Source organism: Artibeus jamaicensis, unplaced genomic scaffold (assembly GCF_021234435.1).
Source record: "Artibeus jamaicensis isolate MK-2021 breed Jamaican fruit bat unplaced genomic scaffold, CSHL_Jam_final scaffold_614, whole genome shotgun sequence".
Lineage (NCBI taxonomy): Eukaryota > Metazoa > Chordata > Mammalia > Chiroptera > Phyllostomidae > Artibeus > Artibeus jamaicensis.
In genome coordinates, this window is record NW_026522050.1 from 2,159,869 (window position 1) to 2,181,463 (window position 21,595).

At 57.4% G+C, this 21,595-nt stretch overlaps 1 protein-coding gene across 2 annotated transcripts; it reads right to left on the reverse strand.

Annotated features, from left to right (window-relative positions):
- Nucleotides 1-1,952: 1,952 nt before the first annotated feature.
- Nucleotides 1,953-15,156, reverse strand: NAA40 (N-alpha-acetyltransferase 40, NatD catalytic subunit). 2 transcript variants are annotated; one of them, XM_037140199.2, is made up of 8 exons: nt 14,889-15,156; nt 9,052-9,147; nt 8,102-8,154; nt 5,684-5,779; nt 5,443-5,601; nt 5,189-5,272; nt 4,733-4,810; nt 1,953-4,492 (listed from the first exon to the last, which is right to left on the reverse strand). In XM_037140199.2, the coding sequence occupies exons 1-8, from the start codon at nt 14,892-14,894 to the stop codon at nt 4,351-4,353; spliced, it is 714 nt and encodes a 237-aa protein (XP_036996094.1). In that variant the 5' UTR covers nt 14,895-15,156; the 3' UTR covers nt 1,953-4,350. The 2 variants fall into 2 exon arrangements, with proteins under 2 accessions (XP_036996094.1, XP_036996095.1); XM_037140200.2 differs by lacking the exon at nt 5,684-5,779 and having other exon boundaries at nt 14,889-14,974.
- Nucleotides 15,157-21,595: the final 6,439 nt, after the last annotated feature.

The following is a 21,595-nucleotide window of genomic DNA, read 5'->3' on the forward strand; positions in this document are numbered from 1 at the left end:
GAGGACCAGCAAGGCAACTACAGCTCCGTCCTGAAGAGTGACGCCAGCCTCCATGGCCACCTGGACACCAATGTCCTGTCGGGGGACAACCTCGTCCCGGGGGCTGCGCTGGCCCAGCACGATGAAGATCAAGGTAGGGAGGAGCAAGGGGGCCTCCCATTTGCTGGGGGGACTGTGGGGGCAGAAGGCTCTCCTCAGGAAGCAGAAGCCCAACCTCACCCCAGATCTGCAGGGAGGCAGCTTGGGAGGGCAGGGGGCTGGGAGTCAGGCTGACAGCACAGTTCCTTAGCTTGCCGCCATGTCCGCCGGGGCTTTCCCGAGCTTCGGGTCACCTGACCCTTTTGTGGGGTAACACACCTGCCCTGTGCTCACATCTTGGCTCTGCCATGGACCACGAGGGCCGTGAACAAGTTACTTTACACTCTGGGGCTCTCGTGACCTTTAGATTGAGGACCCGAGCATTGGGAGGGGACAGGGCTGTGGTCAAGTCAGCACTCCTCCCTGCCCAGCACATGGGAGCACCGAGGGGGCGCTGCCACCAAATGCCCATTTCCTCCAGGCACGGCCAAGAGGCAACAGGTCTGCTTCGGGCTGTCAGGTCTGCGAGGCTCCTCCCCAGCACCTCCCCGTCCGCCCGGACCTGGTCCTCAGGAAGCAGAGGGATGGCACCAGGGAGGAGGCACAAGAAACTGCACTGACCCTGCCCGCGTGTGAACGGACCACCTTCAGAGCCTGGCGGCAGAAACCAGCTGGCGCCTAGCTTCCTCCACTGGGAAAACCAGCTCAGGCTGCGACCTCTCACCAGGCAGCGGAGCCTCTTGCTCCCCCTGCTGGCTGGTGTGGCATTTCTGCAAGTGCCCCTGGAGCTGCAGCAGGAGGGAAGGGTGGAGGCAGAGGCTGGAGCAGCCTCTGTGGAGGACCAAGGAGGGGCCCTGGCCACTTAGGAAGGTAGAGGGCGCAGAGGATGAAGGAAGGGCCTGCTCTTTCCGACTTTGGCCATTTACTATCGGATGGTCATTCCAAGGTTTTCCTGGCCTGGGATTAAAACAGCCTTCAGGGAAAAGGAACTTTTTGTCACATGAGAAATGTGTTGTGTGATTAGCCAGCAGAATGCGCTCTCCCTTCCCAAGGTCTCTCTTTGTGCCTCAAAGATAACACAGCTGCGAAGACCACCCCCTGGGGGTGCCCCTGCCCACAGGGCTGAGGCCTCGACCTCCTGGGAGCCGCCCGGCAGCAGTCAACCCTGCTCCTCTTCCCCCGGACGACTGACCCTCTGGAGCGCACACGCTCGGGGAGCAGCAGACGTGATGGCCACGCAGCAGCACGACAGGCCAGCCAGTCAGTGTGCACGGGAAGTGCTCCTGAGCCGAGCTCCCGGCCCACTTCCTGCCTGTCCTGCTGGCCTGGGATGGATGGGCAGGGGTCCCGCCTGGGAGAGAAGCTGTACGGCTGCTCCGTCCCCCAACCCACCACCAGCACTTTCCTGCCCTTTCAGGCCTGACGACAGTTGCCCTTCCGCTGAGTCTGTGCCTTTGGTGAGCAGAGGGACAAGGGGGCTGGAATCTTTCTAAGAGACAAAGAATACCCGGAGTGATCCACTCAAGTAGAAGGGAGAAACACTGGCACGCTTGTCCACCCAGCTCCACATGGAGCCTGAAATCAGTGTGCAGGCACAGACATCAGGCGTGACAACACTTGGGACTCTCTGGGAGGCAAAGCAGGCACCCCTCAGACCTCTGACCTCTACGCAGGGCTTCTGGGAAGTGGCAGAAACACATGTACTTGGTCTCAGTTCCCAGCTCTGGCTGCCCGCCCCAAATGCCCAAGGCTCCCTCAGTCTCAGGCCTCCCAGGGAGCAGGCCTGGTGGCACCGCGCATGCGCGCAGTAGGACTGGTGTGTCCTGGGGCCCCGTGCCACCCAGCACCCCAGCAGCAGGCACCACCCCAGCAGCTGAACAAAGCATCTTTTATTTGTGACATACAAATACACCAATGCAAAGAGATTACTTTTCCCCTTTGATTCCAGTGATAACAAGTTGCTAAAGAAAAAATATATATCAAGGAGTTTATCTTTAAAGTTTTCTCTAAAAAGCCCAGAAAGGGTTAAAAACCGTACACAGGTCATATGCACATTTGACATCAACAAAAACTTGAAACAGAGTGAATGCAACTAAAAGAAAAATCTTTAAAAACATTTTAATGTGCCCCGAACAACAAACAAAAAAGCCTGGCAGAGACCCACTAGGGTCCTCGGAGCCGAGCCGGGCAGTGGAGAAAGTCCCCACGCCGCCTGGTGGCCGGGACCCAACGGGCTTGACAGACAAGAGTGACCTGCAGGTCTCAGGCAGTGCCTCGTGCACCCCAGCCCTGACCTCCCCAGCAGCCCTTCGGGAACTGGCCAGCAGAGCCCCAGAGGGCAGGGCATGGCACCGAGTGGCCACCAATGGAGACAGTGCCAGGTGTCTCATGACCACAAAGGGACACGGACACTGAACTCACTTATGTGGGATTTACACTGGGGGTTCCTTTCGGTCCCCTTGAGTGGGAGGTATCAAAAATCCATGATCTAAGACAATAAATAACTGTTGTTCCACGTCCTTTGAGGAATGGGGATCAGAGGAAACACTCTTGCTAAACTTGCTCTGTCGTTACGTTATTCCCAGAAGCCCACCAGTGCCCTTCCAGAAACGGACACTCTCCCCGGGGGGAGCCAGCAGGACAAGGGCGCAGGAGGGCTAGTTCCAGTGTAAAGCCATGGTGCCCTCTCCAGGGGATGACCAGCCCACTGTGGGCAGGGTCGAGAGCAAGGCGGAGCGCTCCGCAGGGGCGGGGCTGGGCGGAGGAGGCCATGAACAGAGACCTGGCAGCAGCAGGGACCTGGGGAGAAGCAAGAACAGTGCCGGGAGACCCATCAGCACAAAGCCCGAGTCAGGGCAGGAGGTGGGCTGGGAGCAGACAGACTCCGAGGCAGAAGGCCCCACAGACCTCCAGGGCAGCAGCTTCACAAAGGCTAGGACTTAGAAGACACTCCCTAAAGCAGAGCCCAAGGACGTGTACAGGGACGTGTTGGGTATTTTCTCCTGGAATAGGATTTGGTCATCTTTTTTCCCTGGAGGGGGAGTAAGGCCTAGAGACCAGGGAATGCAAGCTCTGACCCCACACCCTCTCTATCCTGTGAGAAGAGAGGAAAGCGCCCCCTCACCACCACCAGTCCACTGCCACGGTGGGCGGGGGGCACCTAGGCATTCCTGCTGCGGCCTGAGCTGCCCACCAGGGCCGTGGCACTAGTGCCTCACTGAGGCGGCGAGGGGCGAGGCTGGGGAGTGCAGGCCGGGCCTGCTGCTGGCTGGGGGCTCTCTGCAGAGGGAGGACGCTCCACCTGCAGGGAGCTATCAGCACCGAGACGTGAGAGGGACTGGCATGGGCTCTGCCAGCAACGAGGCCCTTCTGGGGGAAGGCGAGGGGCTCCCTGATGTTACTTCCCCCTTGAGAGTGAGAACGGAGGTATCTGGACTGGGGGTGGGGGCAGGGGCAGAGCAGTGAGGGACAATGGAGAGGACAGGCGGCGCCTCTGACATTTCCCTGTGAATGAAAAACTCAAGCCGCTGCCACAGATCAAAAGGTAAGCTTAGGATACAGCAAAGTCCAAAAGCAGCAAAGTCTGAAAGCCCAAACAAGCGGTGGTGGCCCCACTCGACACCTACTCCCGGTCCCCTCGGCCTCTCTCGCCGGCAGCGGTGGAGGGCGGGAGGCAGCCTTCTTCCCAGAGTCGGCTGGGCTGGTCCCCTGGAACGACTCCACTCTGAACTGTGGATCCACAAAAGCACAGCTGGCAAGCGCTCCCTTGCTTCCCTGTGTCGCAGCACAAAGACCTACCCACCGTCTCCATCAGAGCACTCCGTCCACGAGGCCCGAGGCTCTCTGAAGCCTCTCTGTGCCCAGACCTTACTCCAAGTCCATTCCTCTTTGAGGACCAGCCACACCCTGACCCAGGGCTCCAGGACTTCCATAAAGGTGGGTACGAACACTCCATTTGTCCAATCGTGTGAGTGGGGAAGGGGGTCTGTCAAGAATCCAGCTGCAGCGGAGTCAGGGAATCTCGAGCTCAGGGCCACAGAGCGGAGGAGAGGGCAGCCTCCGAGCGAGGATGACTCCGTGCCCAGGCCTCCACTGACTCTTCCCGCAGTATCCTCTCCTTCTGGCTCCGCCCTGGCACCCTGCTGTTCCAGGAGAGCGAAGGGGTAGCCTGGCACGTGCAGGGCTGAGGAGGCCACAGCTCTGAGGGCGCCTGACAAGCAGCGTGAGGCTGGGAGAGGGCCGGCCTTGGAGAGAGGACTCTGGCTGAGGAGCTCAGTGGCAGCAGCCACCACAGTGCCCACCCGCATGGGAATGCTGACTGTCCCCGAACTTGGTCCTCCGGCTCAGGATCTCATAGGAGCAGTCCTCCCCACAGCAGCCGGACATGCTGGGGGAAGAGTCATCGATCTCAAACCTGCAGGGCGGGTGGGAGGAAAGGACTGGCTGCAGGGAGCAGACTCCAGGCCCGGGGCTCCCCCACCAGCCACACTCACAAACCCTGGCAGTGAGGGTGCAGGAGGTGGGTGGGAGAGCGAGCCCAAAGGCATCTCGCCCCCTCCACCTCTACCCCCGTGAGCACTGGCCAGGAGGAACTCGGGCAAGGACCAGGAATGAGGCAGTGGGGCGGGTCCCACACCAGGGCCCAGCTCCTTACTGCAGTGCTTCTCTGAAGAACTGGTAGGCACCGCGGTTGTGCTTGAACACCGTCAACATGACCTTCTTCATCTGCGTGCTGAGAAGGCAGAGACGGCGCGGAGTTGCGCCTCCTCTCCCGGTGCGTCTGCCTACAGCACTCCAGAGCCCCAACTACAGCCGGTCTGGGCCCCCACGGCACCCAGGGCTTCCCTCCGGCAGGGTGCCGATGAGACTGAGCAGGCAGTCGCCCTCCCCACCCGACTGGCTTCTCCACTTCCTCTCTGCATCCCCATTTGCAACTGAAGCGAATGTACAAAATCTGGGGTCACAGCAGGACAAGGAACTCTGACTGAGGGAGGTCTAGAAGCCTTTCCTCAAAAACCTTCCCCTGAGCCTGGTCCTTCACGGAGCGCACAGCACAGTGGACACCGCAGGCAGCTCTCTCCGACTGCCCCACACGTGGGGTGGCCCTTACCTATTGGCCACAAGCTGCAGGATCTGTATGAGGAACTTCCCCAGGCCTCTCCGCCGCACCTTGCTCTCCAGTTGCACTTCGTAGCTGGGTGAAGGAAGCAGAGACCAGACGTGGAGAGGCCGCTGGGCCGGTCGGGAGAAGGTGTGCCCCTGGAGGCCAGTGGACTTAGACTGTCCTCGGACAGAGCCACCGGCTAGAGGGCCTAGGGCAGCACCAGCGTCTCCTCCCCACGCCGCCCCGAGCCAGGCTCCTACCAATACAGGACTTCATCCCCGCACTCCACGTCAAACCGGAAGTGAGAGAAGGCGACGGGGATGGAGCTGTTTTCCCAAGCAATGAGGTACCAGGCTCGGTCATCCGTCATCTCCTCCCGTTTTTCTCTGTCCTTCCAGCCCCACTCGCTCTGCTCGTACCTGGGAAAGCGCAGGCGGTCAGGACCGGGGATGCAGGGAGAGGCCAGCCAGGGGAGAGGCCCCGCGGCCAGGGCACGCTTACATGGTCTGCATGTTGGTTTTGGTCAGGTCGAAGGCCCAGTCCACGGTGGCCGGCTGCAGCCCAGACACCCGCTTACACTCGATGGAGACGTTTAACCTGAGAAGAGTGGGCGGCGTCTGAGGCCGGCTCGCCCTGCTCAGCCCGTGCGCCCGAAGCCTGGTAGGTGGCAAGCCTGCTCTCACCTAACCCGCCCCGAAGAGGCCAGCCGAGCACGCCTCCCTGGTCACAGCTAGAGAGGGGCCTGCGAAGCCACCAAGCCTTCTGGGCCAAGATCGTTAACTGTCATCACAGGCCCACCCCCTGACCACAAGGTCCCTTCCCGCCTCCCCTGCACGGGCCTTACCAGACTGGCACTTTATAAAGCTCTGTCCCTCTCTGCCACCCCTCTGTCTCTCCACCCTCTCCCATTTCCTTAGTCCCGGCATTTTTCCTGTTGCTTTAATTCTGAATGGACACCTCACTAGACTCCCAGGGGGCCTCTTCCTCATCGTCACTGTCCTTTGAAAGCATCGGGGTGACTCAGGCCCTCCAAAGAGACCACGGCCTACACCCCCTTGTGTGGAGTGCTGGTCAGCTGCGAGGGCACGGCAGGTGCTCTCGGCTGACCAAACAGAGCGCAACACATCCAACCCCACAGGGCTTCCCTAAACTAACAAGTGCTGTAGGCGGTACGGTATCTTAATCTGCCATTTACTCTAAATGAAACTAAGTAAATTACAGCTAAATGCTTTGGCCAAACTGTGAAATCACGTTTTCTAGGTAGTGAGTGCCACATTCCGAAGGTCCTTACGGAGGACTTCGGTGACCTGTGACATGACCCCACTATGGGGGGGCGGGCGGGGGCCGTCCCACCCCCTACGCCTGCTGACTGGCATGCCGGGTGATCTGCACATTGCTCGGACTCCTAAATTTGTGACCTCCTGGCTCAGAGCACACTTCCCTTCTTTGCAGAGTGACCACGTGGCAGTTAGAAATGCCAGACACGGCGCTGTGACGGTCGTAGCTGCGTGTTTAGGAGGGCAGTCCGCACAGTGACCACGAGGCGGCCAGAGACTCCCAGACACAGCGCTGCGTCGGTGGCAGCTGCACATTTTCAGGAGGGCAGTCCGCACGCACAAGAAACCCCGCCACCCGAGTTCTTCCAGTTCGCGAAGGCGGGACCACAGCCGCACCAACCACGCGTGACCCCGGGCACTGAGGGGCCCGCAGTCAGCGGGCAACGACTGCTTCAGAGCCGGTCCGTGTTCCTGGGGGTCGGCGGGAATGTGAACTTCAGGGCACTAAGAGCTACATGGTCAGGGACCTCGGAATTCTGTCAAAGGCCCCCCCACCCTGGAAGCCAAATGACAAAGCCACCAGAGGAACTGTGCTGCATCTGATCCCAGACAGGGAGAAGAATGAATAAATTAATGTGATACTATGAAATTCAGGTACAGCTATGAAAGGCAAGCATAATGTTGCCAACTAGTCTTTGCTTCGTAACTCATATATTTGCATTTGCCTGTCTCGTTCATTAAAGTACTCACACCAGCTGCTATTTACAGAGCTGGATAATTCTCTTTCCTCCTAAAAACCACCTTGCAAGTCTGGCATCTTCATTGAACAGATTAAAAAAATAAAAAGTGAGGCTTGCAGAGTGTGACTGACTTGTCTAAATATAGTAAATAAGAGGCACAGTTACGATTCAGACCCACAGCTGTGAGTCTCTGAAACCATAACCCCCTTCTCCTCCTCAGCCAGCGAGGCTCTGGTCAAACCGACCCTGCCCCTACTTCATACAGCGAGAGGAAGGGGGGAGGGGCTGGAACCCAGACCCTGCGTGAACTGCATCGGCAATGATGGCAACCCCATCGCGCCAAAGCCAGCTCCGGGCAGGGAGTCCGGTCCTCCTGCCGACTCCCTCAGGAAGATACTTTTATTAGGCCCCTTTCTGATTAGAAAACTGAGGCACAGAGAGGTTAAGAAAAATTTCTTAATTTTCCAGGGTCACAAAGCCAGTCAATGGCTCTTAACTTTTATGCTACCACTGAGGGAAAGAGCATGGAATTGGGAATTAAAAGCCTGCTCAGCTGCCAGAGAGACACTCTGTAAGCTCAGAAATCTCCTTCAACTTCTCCGAGCCTCAGTTCCCCCGTATAAAAGGAGAGTCAGCCTGGATGACTTTTCAAGGGTGTCAGCCCTGTGGTTCTTTGTCCAGAGAGAATAACCAGTCCCGGGGGCATCAGTCTGTGATGACGCAGTCTCTGCTCCCTCTCGAATCCTTCTGTCACCCTGACTGGGGGACTTTATATTGGCAGGGCGCGGGCCACCGCTTCTACTTTTCCCTAACAGAGGAGAATGGGAAGGCCCGAGTCTAAGGAAGCCCACTCTGGGGGTGGGTTCCTGGAGGCACTCGGAGATGGAGTGCGGGACACTCACCCATTGCGGTCGTATTTCTTGAACACTGGGAAAGCCTCCAGAGGGTCCCTGAGCTGTGGAGGAAGGAACAGAGGAATGGTGCTCGCGGCACAGCCCTCTGCAGGTCAGACCTCACGTGGACTCTCCCTCTGCCTCAGCTCCGAAATCACAGGTAAGGGGGAGGCTTGGGAGAGGGCGCCGGAGAGAGCTGTCAGCTTCATCTGACAGGCGGGGAAGACGCTTCACCAGCCTGAACCACGCGCCGGCCTGCAGGCCTCCAACCAGCTCGCCGCTCACCCACCAGAGCAGGAGAGGCCGACCGACCACCTGTGTACCTCCAAGAAGCCCCGGCTAACCACCCGGTCAAAGCTCAGAATGGAAAATCATGTCCCTGAGCCACGGACTTTTAAATATGGCTTGTTTTCTGCGTGGGCTGAGAGAACACGGAAGGGACATGAAGGGGGCAGGAAGGATGGCCGGCATCTCTCTGGGTCAGTCTGCAAGCCGGCCCATCTGGGCTCAGATTCACAGCCACTCCTCTCCCGACGGAGGCCCTGGAAACCAGGTGGCTGAATCTTCCCGGTCCCAGAACAGCTTCTGGTACTTCATGGGCAGTCAGTACATGTTTGCAGGGATGAATGAGAAAATTAAACCACATTTTACAAGGGAAGTTTCCTCCCCAAAACACAAAATCCTAACAAAAATTTCTCCGGACCCTCTACTGGCCAGGAGACCCACAGAGAGGAGCTGCCTCGTGCATTCGGGTCCACCTTTTCCTGCACATGCAGGCCAGTCTCTGGCCCACCTGTTAACTCTCCCAGACCCATTAGGGCTTGTTTTCCTCAGTAAGGAGACAGCAGATATGGGTGGGTAGTAACACAATTCTGCCACAGGGTGGCGCCAAAAGAAGGAAAATGAAAAACCAAGCAGCAGTTCCAGGGGGAAGGGACTGGGAAGGAGGGGAGAGTCACCCTGTTGGCTGCCTCCACTTTGGCACAGACAGCATCCATGGCTGCTCGCTCCTCCAAACGCTTCTGCTTCTTCTCCTTTGCTTTGCTCGACTTCCTCTGCAACAGAGAAAAAGCAAAGCTGCCTTGAAGCACTTCAGCCAACCAAAGGCTCTGTCTCCGCACCCAGCCCACTGACCTGGCCTCCGCAGCAGCAGCTCCCAGTGCGGGATGCCGCTCACTGGACGCCGTGGTTTCCTGGTCAGTACGAGTACTGACCCTGGGGACTGCTGGGTCACTGTGAACACGCAGTGGGAGCCAGACGCAATGCCTGCAGCACAGCCTGGCACCCGGCAGTCCCTCACCTATCCCCTCCTACGAAGGGACCAGCTGATTTTAGACAGATTCAGGGCAGGTTTCAGGGAGGAGATGGCAGCTGTCCCCAAGCATTCATTTATTCAAAGCCCTTTTCAGTGTCTCCCAGCTTAGGAGACAGAGCACTGATCGGGGCAGCCCCTCTAGGAGCTGGGCCCCTACTCAGCCAGGGTCACAGTTCTCCAGCTGCAGGAGACCGAGCCCTCCCCAGGAGCGGGGCTCAGCCAAGGCCGACCAGAGGGAGGTCCGCTGGGCACCTAGCAGTGGTGGGGCAGAGCGAAGAGCCCCAAGGGGTTCACCTGGGGACAGAGGCCATGCCGACACGTGGTCAGCAAGGCCAAACTGCAGCCACACAGGCAGCAGGGAGCAAAGAAGGCAATGACCGCACAGGGGGTGAACTGCACGCCGCTGCACCCTGAGCATGTCCCACTCTGAGGCTCACGTGGGGTTCTCTCCAGGCCTAAATGGACCCTCTTGTGCTCCTGTAAGAAGCTGGTGCCGCAGGGAGGGAACCTGGCTCTGGAGCCAGACAGACCTTACCCACAGCCTCTGTCTGCTCTTCAGGCAAACACAGCCTCCTTCCCTCATCTGACAAGTGGGCCCCGAACGCCCACCTGGAAGAGCGAAGCCCGTGACAGTTAACACGACATGTCCTCGATAAACAACAGCTCTCGTTCTCATGCCCAAGGACCAGAGCAGCACGTCCATCTGGAGGGGCTCGCCCACCCAGCCGCGTGCAAGGCACCCTAAAGGCTCTGAGCACACCAGAGAGAGGGCTCTGCTTCCTCCAGTCACACCTTAGTGGACACTGATCAGTCCCAGGAAAGGGTGAGTTGAAAAGCCAGCTGCTGGGAAAGTTTCTCAGGATGAATTCCACCCTCGGTCCCCCAGGAATGACACTGCTAACAGCTACTTTCAAGCAACCAGGGGGCAAAAGCTTGGTACCAGGAACTCACAGGGATTGCTTTTCTGGGCAGGAACTCACCCAGCACCAGCCGTTTATTATCTGCGGCTGCGCGCCGGCCGGTAGCTTGGCTGGATCCCGGCCCGCCTCTCTGGAGCAAAGAGCAGACAACAGAGAACGAGGTGCCTTCACAACTCAGGGGGCCAGACTCAGAGCGCACAGGTTTTGCAGCCTCCAGCTTTTCCTTCAGGGGCTTGGTTTCCAGACAACAGTGAGACACACTCGGCTGGCCAAGTGCATTACCGAGTTCAAGTCCCAGGGCAGGAAAATCACCTCCCTCACACAAGAGGGCACCGAGGCTCAAAGGGAAGGCATGTCTCAGTCCGAGTTCCCCAGAGAGTAAATAGTAGAGGGGAGACTCCACCTCAGGGGCCAGGCCCCAGCTCCAGTGTCTGTCCCACCAGTCGCGCCATCTCCCACCGGGAGAGCCTACGTCGGCGTCAGAGCGCTGCTCAGCACGGCCACAGTCAAGGCCCAGATGAGGCCTCGGGCAGCTATTCAGCAATTCACTTCTCGCACCCTTTCTGGCTGGTGATAGCTGGGTGACATGCCAGCACAGCGCCCCCCAAGCCCCAGCCCTACACTGAGATGGGGTGAGGAACAGGGAACCCCGAGATGAAGTCCCCAGGGCTGTGCGACAGGGCAGAAAGAACACGAGCTTCGGCATTGGCCAGGCCAGGCTGACACCCCTCTTGCCACCCCTGCGTGTGTATGAAAGCAACTCCACCTCCAGAAAAGTGGGCGTCGACACTGGCCTCAGGGTCAGCTGTGATGGTGGGTCAGGGGTCAGCTCACCTCTACAGAGGGTGCATGCTCCCTTCTTCCACCGCACGCTGGTCAGCTCTCCTAACATGGCACAGAGCTGAAGGATCGGGGGCACGGAAGGAAAGTGTGACTCCGGGGACCCAGAGAGCCCCGGAACGCAGGTTCCCTCCATAGGACCTCATCTCTCTAAGCACACAAAGGAAGTAATTCTCAGTGCAACCTGGACGGCCAACCTGGGCCTCCAGGAGACTTACAGGCTCATTCTCACAGGGGAATGGGCAAGCCAGGCAATCCCTGGAGTGGGCTTTGGGGCTGCCATGACGCCCACTGCAGACAACGAGAGAGCCCCTAAGCACTTTGCTGCGTGTGGGGCATGAGGCAGGCTGCGGCAGGCTGGGCCAGACGGGCAGGGGACCCCCTCAAACCTGGCACACACCAGAAGTGGTCTCCTACTGTTCCAATTAGCTTTGCCGTGTTGGAGAGGTGGGACTCTCCTGCAGGGACACAGGAAAATTCTCCTAATTGAAATGGGAAATGAGCACAGTGAACGGTAACGCTCACTGTGGTTAAGTGTCTTCCCCAAGGGAGCTTTGTATCGTAAGGAGTGTGAGACTGTGAGTCAGGGGACCTGGATTTGCTTCTCGGCTCTTCTGCCTGGCAGCTATGTGACTTTGAACTTACTTCACCTCTTTTTGGCCAAGTTACTCAGTTCTTCTGAACCTCAATCTCCTCATCCGTAAAATGGGGCGAACAAGGACCCACTGGTCAAACGCTCTGCTAGTGCTTTAATAAAGATGATTTATTTTAATCTTCACCGTAACTCAGCAAGGTATGTGTGCCCACTTCCTTGATGAGAAAACTGAGGCTTCGAGAGGTCAGACGACGCTCAGGGTCACAGAGCCAGCAAACAGAGTGCTCCCTATTACCACCACTCTGCACTCCCCGGTCCCCAGACCGTGCACTCCATGAGTGGAGTGCATACTTTGTGAGGTGGGGCGCGCCTGCGTTCTCTGCCAGCTCGCACACGGTGCTCTGCAAACAGCAGGTGCTCAATTCACACCTGAAGAATCACCCCAGAGTGAATCCAGGTTTGAATCCCAGAGTCCGTGCTCCCTCCACTACCCCATCCATCCCATTTATACAACACCTACTATAAAGTGTGGTATACATGCTTTTACACGCAACTGCGAAACTCTTCCCCTTGCCCTTCCCACCAAAGCGGTTATCTCCACACTCAGTTCTCTGACATGCAGAAATTTAAAGAAACAAAAGACAGCCAGGTGGGGGCAGGAGGCGCCTTTCTGAAAAGGGATTTTGCACCTCCTAGATTTTCAGTGTTCATGTCCCCAGCCCACAAAGTACCCAAGGTCTGGGAAGGACCTCTGCTCTGGGCGCAGGGAGCCACCTACACCCTCATCTCTGAAAGACCACACGCGGCTGCCACTCAGCGCGGCGCTCCCGGGACATCACTCTCCGCTGAGTTTGGCCATCAGAGGCAGCAGGGCCCTCTGCTGCAGCGTGGCCGCTGGATGACCTCCCCAACACTGCACTGGGGTGCCCACAGCCCCCACCCTTGAGGACCGAGGATAATGAGAGGGTTCCAGCTCTGTTTCAGGGAGGAAAAACCAAGTCTCTCTTTTGAGGCGGTTTCAGGCCAGAAGAAAGGAGTTAGGGCCGTTCTCTGAGAAACACGCAGGCGAAACGTGAGGGGCAAGACTGGGCCCCACGCAAAGCTAGGCCCATGGTATCTCTGAGGCCTGTGCCTTCAACCTGGCTGACGAGGATGTGTCCAACCAGAATGGCGTGTTATGCTTCTTGTTTTCTGCCCAGACTATAGTGCTGGGCAGACACTTAACAAGGGATACTGGGCACACAGGTCTCACTTAGTTTCAACTAGAGCTGGGTCTGGGACCTTTCCCCCAAGTCTAAGTATGTCAAGTCTCTAGACTTGATTTTCTACATACGAAACACGCAGTATCCAAGACCCCGCATTGAAACGTGATGGGTGTGGTTTGACATGGGCGACATAAAGTGCTTTGGCATGGATTAGACAACTGTTTTTGTCTAACGAGTAGATTCGTTCAATCAGTAACTGTTTGAGGAAAAAATCCAGGTTAATAATAGTAGGAACAAACCCAGTGGGTTAAAGTAAAAATAGCACGAATCTATACCAGATAACTGAGGGCTGAGAATACAGGCAAAAATAAAAGTCACTATTTAAGGGGCATCTATTTGGCTATTTACATCCACTATCTCTTTTTTTCTTTTAAATCCTCACCCGAGGATGCATGTGTGTGTGTGTTAAAGATTTTATTTATTTATTTTTAGAGAGAGGGGAGGGAAGGAGAAGGGAGAAAGAGGAAGGGAAACATCCATGTGTGGCTGCCTCTCGTGCGCCCCCCTACTGGGGACCTGGCCTGCAATCCAGACATGTGCCCTGGTGGAATCGAACTGGCGGCCCCTTGGATCACAAGCCAGCGCTCAATCCACTGAGCCACACCAGCCGGGCTTTTTTTTTAAGAGAGACAGAGGGAGAGAAAAAGAGCAAGTATAACATCGATTGGTTGCCTCCCATACGCACTCTGACTGGGATTGAACCCGCAACATTTTGGTGTAGAGAATGACACTCCAACCAACTGAGCCACCCAGCCGGGGTCCACTAATCCTCACACCTACCCTAAGGAGCAAGCACCATTATCCTCATCACATAGACGAGGACACTCAAATTCACAAAGGCCATGTCAATAGCACAGAATCACGCTAGTAGCCAGTGAATGGGGCTGGACCTGAGGTGGCTCCCACTCCAAACTCAGGGCTCCCTAAAGGTGGGGGAAATTCCATGTAAAAGCTAGGAATATACCCAGGAAGGGTTACATTTTTAGGAGTGACAGATACTACTCTATCTGGGCCTTAGGAAGGTGAACTCATGGCTTCTGCCAACCCCCTACCAGCACGTGCCAGAGAAAGGCGTCACATGCACCTCCAGGCGGCACTGCACGGAACAGGTGGCCTCCATCCACCTGCTCCTGGGGCCGTCCCCAACACCCCGCTCACATTCCACACAGCGTCCCCCCTGCAAAGTCTTAAGGCCCATGACAACTCGGGTAATAATAAGCACCCCCTCCACGCACCTAGGAGGCCGTGGGGGCAGGCCTCTGTTGCAAAGGAAGCGACTGTTTCAGAAGCAGGAGGAACCTGGTGGAGAGGTTTCGAAAGAGTAGGGGAACCGGCTTTGCTGGGAATCTGAGTAGCGGGAAGCTCAGCTGCAAGGGATTCAGGGGACTGAGTCGGGGTCTGGCCCCTGCTCACTGTCTCACTGTCTACGTGACCTTGGCTGAGTGCCTTCTTTTCTGTGGGCCTCTGTGCCCCCAGGCCAGGGCAAGCCGCGAAGCCGGTGACAACCAGGTGACAGTGACCCCTGGGGACGGGAGGATACCCCAAGATCACCGCGGGGGTAGGGGACGGCCAAGAAGATAACAGGTTAGCCAGGAAGGCAGTGCGGACGCGACGGGAAGGGCGAGGGGGCATGGGGTGGGGGAACAGGGGAAGGGGGCTCCCCAGGGGATTCCCGGGCTGGGCCGAACGTGGGGACACTTAGAATGAGTAAGTCCGGTGACCTAGGAGCTAGGGAGTCACGGGAGGCCGGGGGGGTGTCAGGGTCACGTGAGAAGGGGGGTCAGGAACAATGGGGGTACAGGGGGCGAGTGGAGCGGGGAGCGCTCCGGGGCCTCGCGTCTCCTCCCTCTGCCTCACTCACCCCCATGGCGGCAACGGCGGCAGCGGTTCTCAGCTCCCCTTTCCCACACTTGCCGGCAGGGAGGCGGTAACGGCAGCTACGGTGGCAGCGGCGACACCAGAGCGACGGCGGGCCCGGCAGCGCGCATGCGCTCCGCGGGCTCTCCCGCGCGCCCCGGTGGGCACCGCGCCTGCGCGCAGCCGGCGCTTTGGGGATGAGCGGGGGTAGACGGGCAGGTGGAGGGCTCCAGAGGCGGGCCGAGGGTCTCTCAGCGGGAGGAGGCGGGAGTTGCCGGAGGCAGCGTCGCGCTCTGAATGACGCCACCATGACCCCGCCCCCTCATCGCCAGGGCGCGTCTGTAGCTATGGCAACGGCTGCACCCGGCAGAAAAAAAGTGCGTCTTGGTGCAGCCTGGTGGGTGGCCTCGCAGCCCTAGTGCTCTGCGTTTCTGCGGCCCGCCCGACCCCAGGCAGCTGGAGGAGCAGCCACCTTCACAGACAACCAAACCGTCACGACCTCTGAAGTACCAGCCCCTCCTGCAACCCTGGGGCACGGGGGGAAGTCTTTGGAAACTTTCCCACCTAGATCGCGAACTCGAAATTCCTTTGTAACCAGAGTCCCGTTATTCATTCATCTGTCTTGTCATCATTCATTCACCTTCCATTCATTCGCGCTCTCAGACATTTACTGGCCCCTAATGCTGTGCTGAGACCATGGCTGTCGCTGTCCAAAACACTGTGTAGAGAGGAGACAGGCGTGAAAACAATTGTTTAATGGGGAGTGGGTAGTGCAGTGAAAGTGAGACCCCAGGCTTTCTGGAGAGTGTTTCAGTCTATCCCAGAAGACCAAAAGGTAACCCCCACATGACCTTCATAAGACCCAGGGAGCCTGTGCACTGTGCACACCCCTGGGGCCCCTCCCTAGAAAATCCAGGGGTGGAGCCATAGTGTTTCATTCTGAGAGCTCTGCCGGTAGGTTGAATGCAGGAAAGTTGGAGAAATGCTGCCCAAGACTTAAACTTCAAAGACTTTGCCAAGTTTCACTCATTATCCCATCTTCACTGCTCAGGGCAGCAGCGGCTCTAAGACAGGTGCTCAAGCAACATTTGCTCAGCGCCCGTCTCACCCTGGGCACCGTCCCCGGCAGCAAAGCAAACAATAACAGACAGAAAAGACAGTGTTGTCATAGGACTAGAAGGGGGAGGCAGATATTCCAATGAATAGATACACAATGCATTAGATGATGTAGGTTCTGTGAAGGAAAATAAAGCAGGGAAGGAGGCTAGGGAAGGTCGGGGTTTATAGTTTCAACTGGGAAGCTCAGGGAAGGCAAGCACGAGATGACTTTTGAATCAAGGTCTCAAGGAGTTAAAGGGGCAAGTGATTAGGTTACCTGGGGGAAGGGCATTCCAGGCAGTGGGTACTGTTGCTGCAGAGCCTCCAAGCTGGAGCAGGATCAGAATGCTGGGGGAACTGCGAGAAATACAATGTGCTTGGAGCAGTGAGCCCACAGAATAGCAGGAGGGGAAAGCAAACAGGTGAGGGGAGGAGCATGAAGGGCTGGTAGTTTTTGAAAGACTTTGGGATTGCAGTGAACTTGGATGCCATCAGAAGGTTGGAGTGGAGGAGCAGGAGGGCTGCTTACAGTACCAGCCTGCGGCTGGGATGAGGAGAATGCAGGGTCAAGGTCAAAGGAAGGGCAGTACAGAGGCCACTGCTCTGACCAAGGCAGGAGTGGGGGTGCCCGCAGCAGTGCCGGTGCGCAGTGCAGTCAGGACATGGATGCACGTTGAAGGTAGAGCCAACAGGACTCGCTGACTGACTGGCTGTGGAGTGAGGGGGAGAGAAAAGAGTTCAGATGCCTTCAGATGTTTAGCTCGTGCCACTGGGAAAAAATGAAGTGGCTTCAGCTCAGATGCGGATGACGTTGCAAGGAGCCAGGTGGGGGCGGGGAAGGGGAAGATGGGGAATTCGGTTCTGACCATGTCTGTTTGCAGATGTCCTCTAGATACGCACGTGGACACATGGAACAGCCAGAGCCTGGAAACTCAGGGAAACGTCCAGGCCGGAGATAAATATTTTTGTACAGTCAGCACTTGGGTAGTATTTAAAGCTGGACGAGGCTGGAGGGAGGAGACTTGGAAGGAATGGAGGGAGGCTTGAAGGACTCTTCAGCCTGTGTCCCATTCCTCAGTCAGAAGATCTGGTTGCTGGCACTCTGGGGACCAAAAAAAGTATCCAAGGGTCGGAGGGGATGGCTGAGGTAGAAAGAGGGGACATCTCAAACTTACTTTTGAAGGAGGAAGAAGCAAGATCTCAGGGAAGGGGACAGTATTTTTGGAGGCAGGAGCCAGGAAGCAGCGAGGCAATGTGGGACTGAGGCTCGACCCCCACCCCCAGCGCAGTCCCCTGCTTTGGCTTCTCTCCTCTCTGTCCCCACATTGAACTCCATGGTCAGTTGTTTCAGGGACTAAATGCCTGTCACTATGATCGCCCGTGCCCTGTCTTTTCTGCTACTCCCCACTCTTGGGTCCACCCACCTCCTCCAGGCTGCTGGAATTTGCTGGACACCAGACAAGGCCTGGGAGATGAGCCCAGTAATCCCTTGGGGAAGTGACATCATCCGGGCCCCTGAAAGGCTGAGAAAGCCCAAGGCCCTGTTCCTGCCTCACAGCGGGTTCCGGGGCCTGCCCCGGACCCCGGCCTCTGCCCTGCTCAGGTCTCCTGGGCCTGGTGACAGAGCTGGCTTTGGAGTCAGAATGGCCTGGGTTTAAACTCCCTCTCTGCTACTTTGGGGTTTGTGACTTTTGGCAACGTAAGTAAGGTTTCTGAGACTTGGTTTTGTTTTAAGTTATTTTTACAGTGAGACTACCCATTGCGATCATTTCACCGCCCTGATCCATGGGGCTCTGAGAATTAAATGACTCGGGATGGTGGACAGCCCGGCAGGGCCTGGGGCAGGAAAGGAACCCCTCCCAGGTACCAAAGTTCATCTCCCCACCCTCTCTGCCCTGCCCCACCCCTCTTCTTCATTCCCTGCCAAACATCTGCCCCAATGGTCAGGCTGTCAGCACTGCCCCACTGGCCATTCCCTCCAGCTCCCACGCAGGGGACCCAGGGGCCCATCTCCACTCTCCCCTTCTTTGACCCTTCCGCACAGGGACACTGTCCCCCCACCCCGCCTTCTCAGTTCCTGCACCCTTCCCGCCTCCTTCCCGGACTCCTCTCCCTTCTTTTCCTCCCCTTCATCCCAAGACAGCCACGCCCCCAAATACTGTCCTTTGCCCTCCTCTCACTCCGGAGCCCTCAGCTGTTCCCAACTATTCACTAGTTCATTTGCTCGGCAGAGGCCTGGGGCCACTGCATGCTCCACGGTGTCATCTAAGCTGGGAAACAGGCTGGGAAGACAACCCCTGTCCAGGGGTGGGTGTGTCACAGCACAGCTGGGGTGAGGTAGGTGTCACACAGTGTGATGGGCTGGCCCTGAGAGTCCCTTGATTTCTCCCAGAGAATCAAACTGTTGCCCACTCTCCCCTTCCTGCCACCTGGGGAGCTGAGCCTTCTCCGAGGCCAGGCTACCCTGGGCCTCACGCCCTCAGGCTCCCTCCCCGCAGCCCCCCCTCCCTCCGCCAGCCTTCTCAGTCCTGATCCTCTCCAGCTCCAGCTTGTGCTCCAGGCCTCGCTCTTACTCGAAAACATTTGGAAACAGTGGCCTGCCCTGTCTCTGCCTCCTCGCTTCTCAGGCCACTGACTCCTCAACGCACTGCAGCCTGGCTTCTCTTCCCTCCACCAACTAAAGCCTCTCCCTGGTGCCTCCAGCAGTTCTGCTAATCTTTCTGGGCCGCCCTCCAACTTCTGGCATTCTTCATTCCCTTTGCCTTGAAATGCTGTCCTCTCCTTGGCATTTGTGGCCGCAAGATCCCCACCCCCTTTCTCAGACCCACACCTGGTCAGGTCGGCTAAAGCCTGACCAGGCTCTGCACTCTGTTAGGGGTTAGGGTGTTCGGCCACTGCCCACCCGGGCAGGTCCCCTGTCTCCACTCCCACCTTCTGCTCTGCTGTTCCCTCCACCTTCACCTGAAACCCTCTTTCCTCCTCATACCTGGAGTCCCAGGATAAATAAACATCGGAAGCCTTCTTCTGACTCATGCAGCTGGCCCGGGCACACTTCCTGGGGTCTCCTGATGCCTCGTTCATTCTTTATCACACAGCATCGGGGTCACTCACCCCTGCCACCTCCCCCATGAGGCTGCAGGCTCGCTGCTACTGCAGGATTGCCAGACACAATACATGGAACTCACATAAACTCACTCTTCGTCGGAAATCCAGACCACTGGGTGCCCTTTATTTTCATAGGCTAAATTTGGCAACCTTAACAGCTGTGCTCCGGCCCCGGCTCAGTGCCCGATGTGTACAGAGCAGGTGCTCAGTAAATATGAGGGGAAGGGATAATGGTGGCGGTGACGGGGGGCAGGCGCGGGTACTGGGGGGCACAAAGGAAAGGTAACAGGCTCCCTAGAGGAGGTGACACCTGAGCCAAAGCCGATGGAGGTAATTAGGTCGTGGTGTCAACCGGTCCCGCCACGGGGATGCCGCCTCCAGCGAGTTGAATCGTGTCCCCTAAAAAGACATGTTGACGTTCTAACCCCTGGTACCTGTGAGTCCTTATTTGGAAATAAGCTCTTTGCAGATGTGATTAAATGAAGGGTCTCAGGATGAGATCGTCCTTGGTTTAGGATTGGCTTCAAACCCAGTGACTGACGTCCTTATAGGAGGAGGGAGAGGGAGGTCTGAGACCTGTGGACACAGGGGACACAGCCGCGGGAAGATGGAGGTGGAGATGGGGTGAGGCAGCTGCAGCCAAGGAACACAGGCCTGCGGGGAGCCCTCCGGAGCCAGGAGAGAGGCACAGGCAAGATTCTCCCTCAGAGTCTGGGAGAAGCCAATCCTGCCGACATTTTAAAAAAGATTTTATTTCTTTTTAGAGAGGGGGAAGGGAGGGAGTTAGAAAGGGAGAGAAACATCAGTGTGTGGTTGACTCGCATGTGCCCCCCACTGGGGACCTGGTCTGAAACCCAGGCCTGTGCCCCTACTGGGAATCAAACCAGCGGCCCTTTGGTTCTGTCTGCAGTCCATCCACTGAGCCACACCAGCCAGAGTCTGACATCTCGATTTTAAACTTCTGGTCTCTCACCCTGGCTGGTGTAGCTCGATGGATTGAGCACCGCCCTGCAAAGCAAAAGATCACTGGTTTGATTCCTGGTCAGGGCACACGCCTGGGTTGGGGGCTAGGTCCCCAGTTAGGGGCGTGCAAAAGGCAACTGATTGATGTTTCTCTTGAACATCGGTGTTTTCCTCTCTCTCTAAAAATGAGTAGATAAAATGCACTTCTGCTCTCCAGACCCGTGAGAAAATAAATTGCTGTGTTTAAACCTATCCAATTTATGGCGGCCCCAGGAAACTAATATACTCCCAAGGTTCTATCTTTCCCAAGCTCAATCTATAAGATTCCTCCTTTCATGACCTTTGCCCCCAGAGCCGCCCAGAGCACCAGAGCTCTTTTGTATTCGGTGACAGGCAGCCACCACAATGGCCTCACCCCAAGTGCTTGGGAGCAACTGAATGGGGCCGAGCTGCAGGAGTGACAGCGTGTGAACCTCAAGACCAGGGTCTCAACCCCGAAACCAAGCTTCTGCCTTGTCTCTGGGGTTGCTCCCCGAGGGGGAAGCCAGCCACCGCACCGTGGGGACTCACGGCAGCCCCCTGGAGAGAGGTCCCCATGGGGAGGAGCCGAGGCATCTCACCAACAGCCAGCCGCAACCTGTCACCCTGGGGAGTGAGCACCTTGGGTGAAGAGGGTCCCACCCTAGTCAAACCTGCAGGTGATGGAAGCCCCAGCCAACGCCTTGGTGGCTCCCCAACGGGAGACCTGGAAGAGGACCTACCCAGTACGATCCTTCCTGAGAATCTGACTCACAGGAGCTTCGAGGTCCTTTGCGGGGCAGCGGTACTGCTGCCTCTCCGGTACAAGGCCCGGCTAAACGTCGCGGCTTGTCCTCAACTCTGAGGCCCCCACCCTTGGCACCAGAAGTCAACAGGAGGCAGCTGGTGGTTGGATTTGGTGGTGACAGATGGCCTCACTGGCCTCAGGAAAATGAGAGGGACCAGGTAGTCATCGAGTCTACTTCTTCTTAAAAAAAAAAAGAAAAAGATTTTATTTATTTATTTTTAGAGAGAGGGGGAGGGAGGGAGAAAGAGAGGGAGAGAAACATCAGTGTGTGGTTGCCTCTCATGTGTCCCCTACTGGGGACCTGGCCCGAAACCCAGGCATGCGCCCTGACTGGGAATCGAACTGGCAACCCCTTGGTTTGCAGGCTGGCGCTCACAAGTCTACCTGTTCTTGACAGCTAGGGAGGGGAGTGAGATGTCCCGACTTTGGGGCCCACAGCCTCTTCAGGCCCTTGTCCAGGTGAGCCATGCCCAACCTGGGCAGACCCCGTGCCCAAAGGCCACGGCCCCCCATGTGTCTCCCAGGGCTGCTGGAACACAGTCCCCAGGCCGGATGCTCCAACAGTGGCGACTTGTGGTCTCCCAGTTCTGGAGGCCAGAAGTCTGAGGACCAGGGACCGGCAAGGCTGGGTGCCTCTGAGGGCGGCAGACTCACCACTGGGCCCAACGAGTCTTGTCCAGCAGGGGCTGTGGCTCTCCTGGCCTGTTCTCATTTCAGCA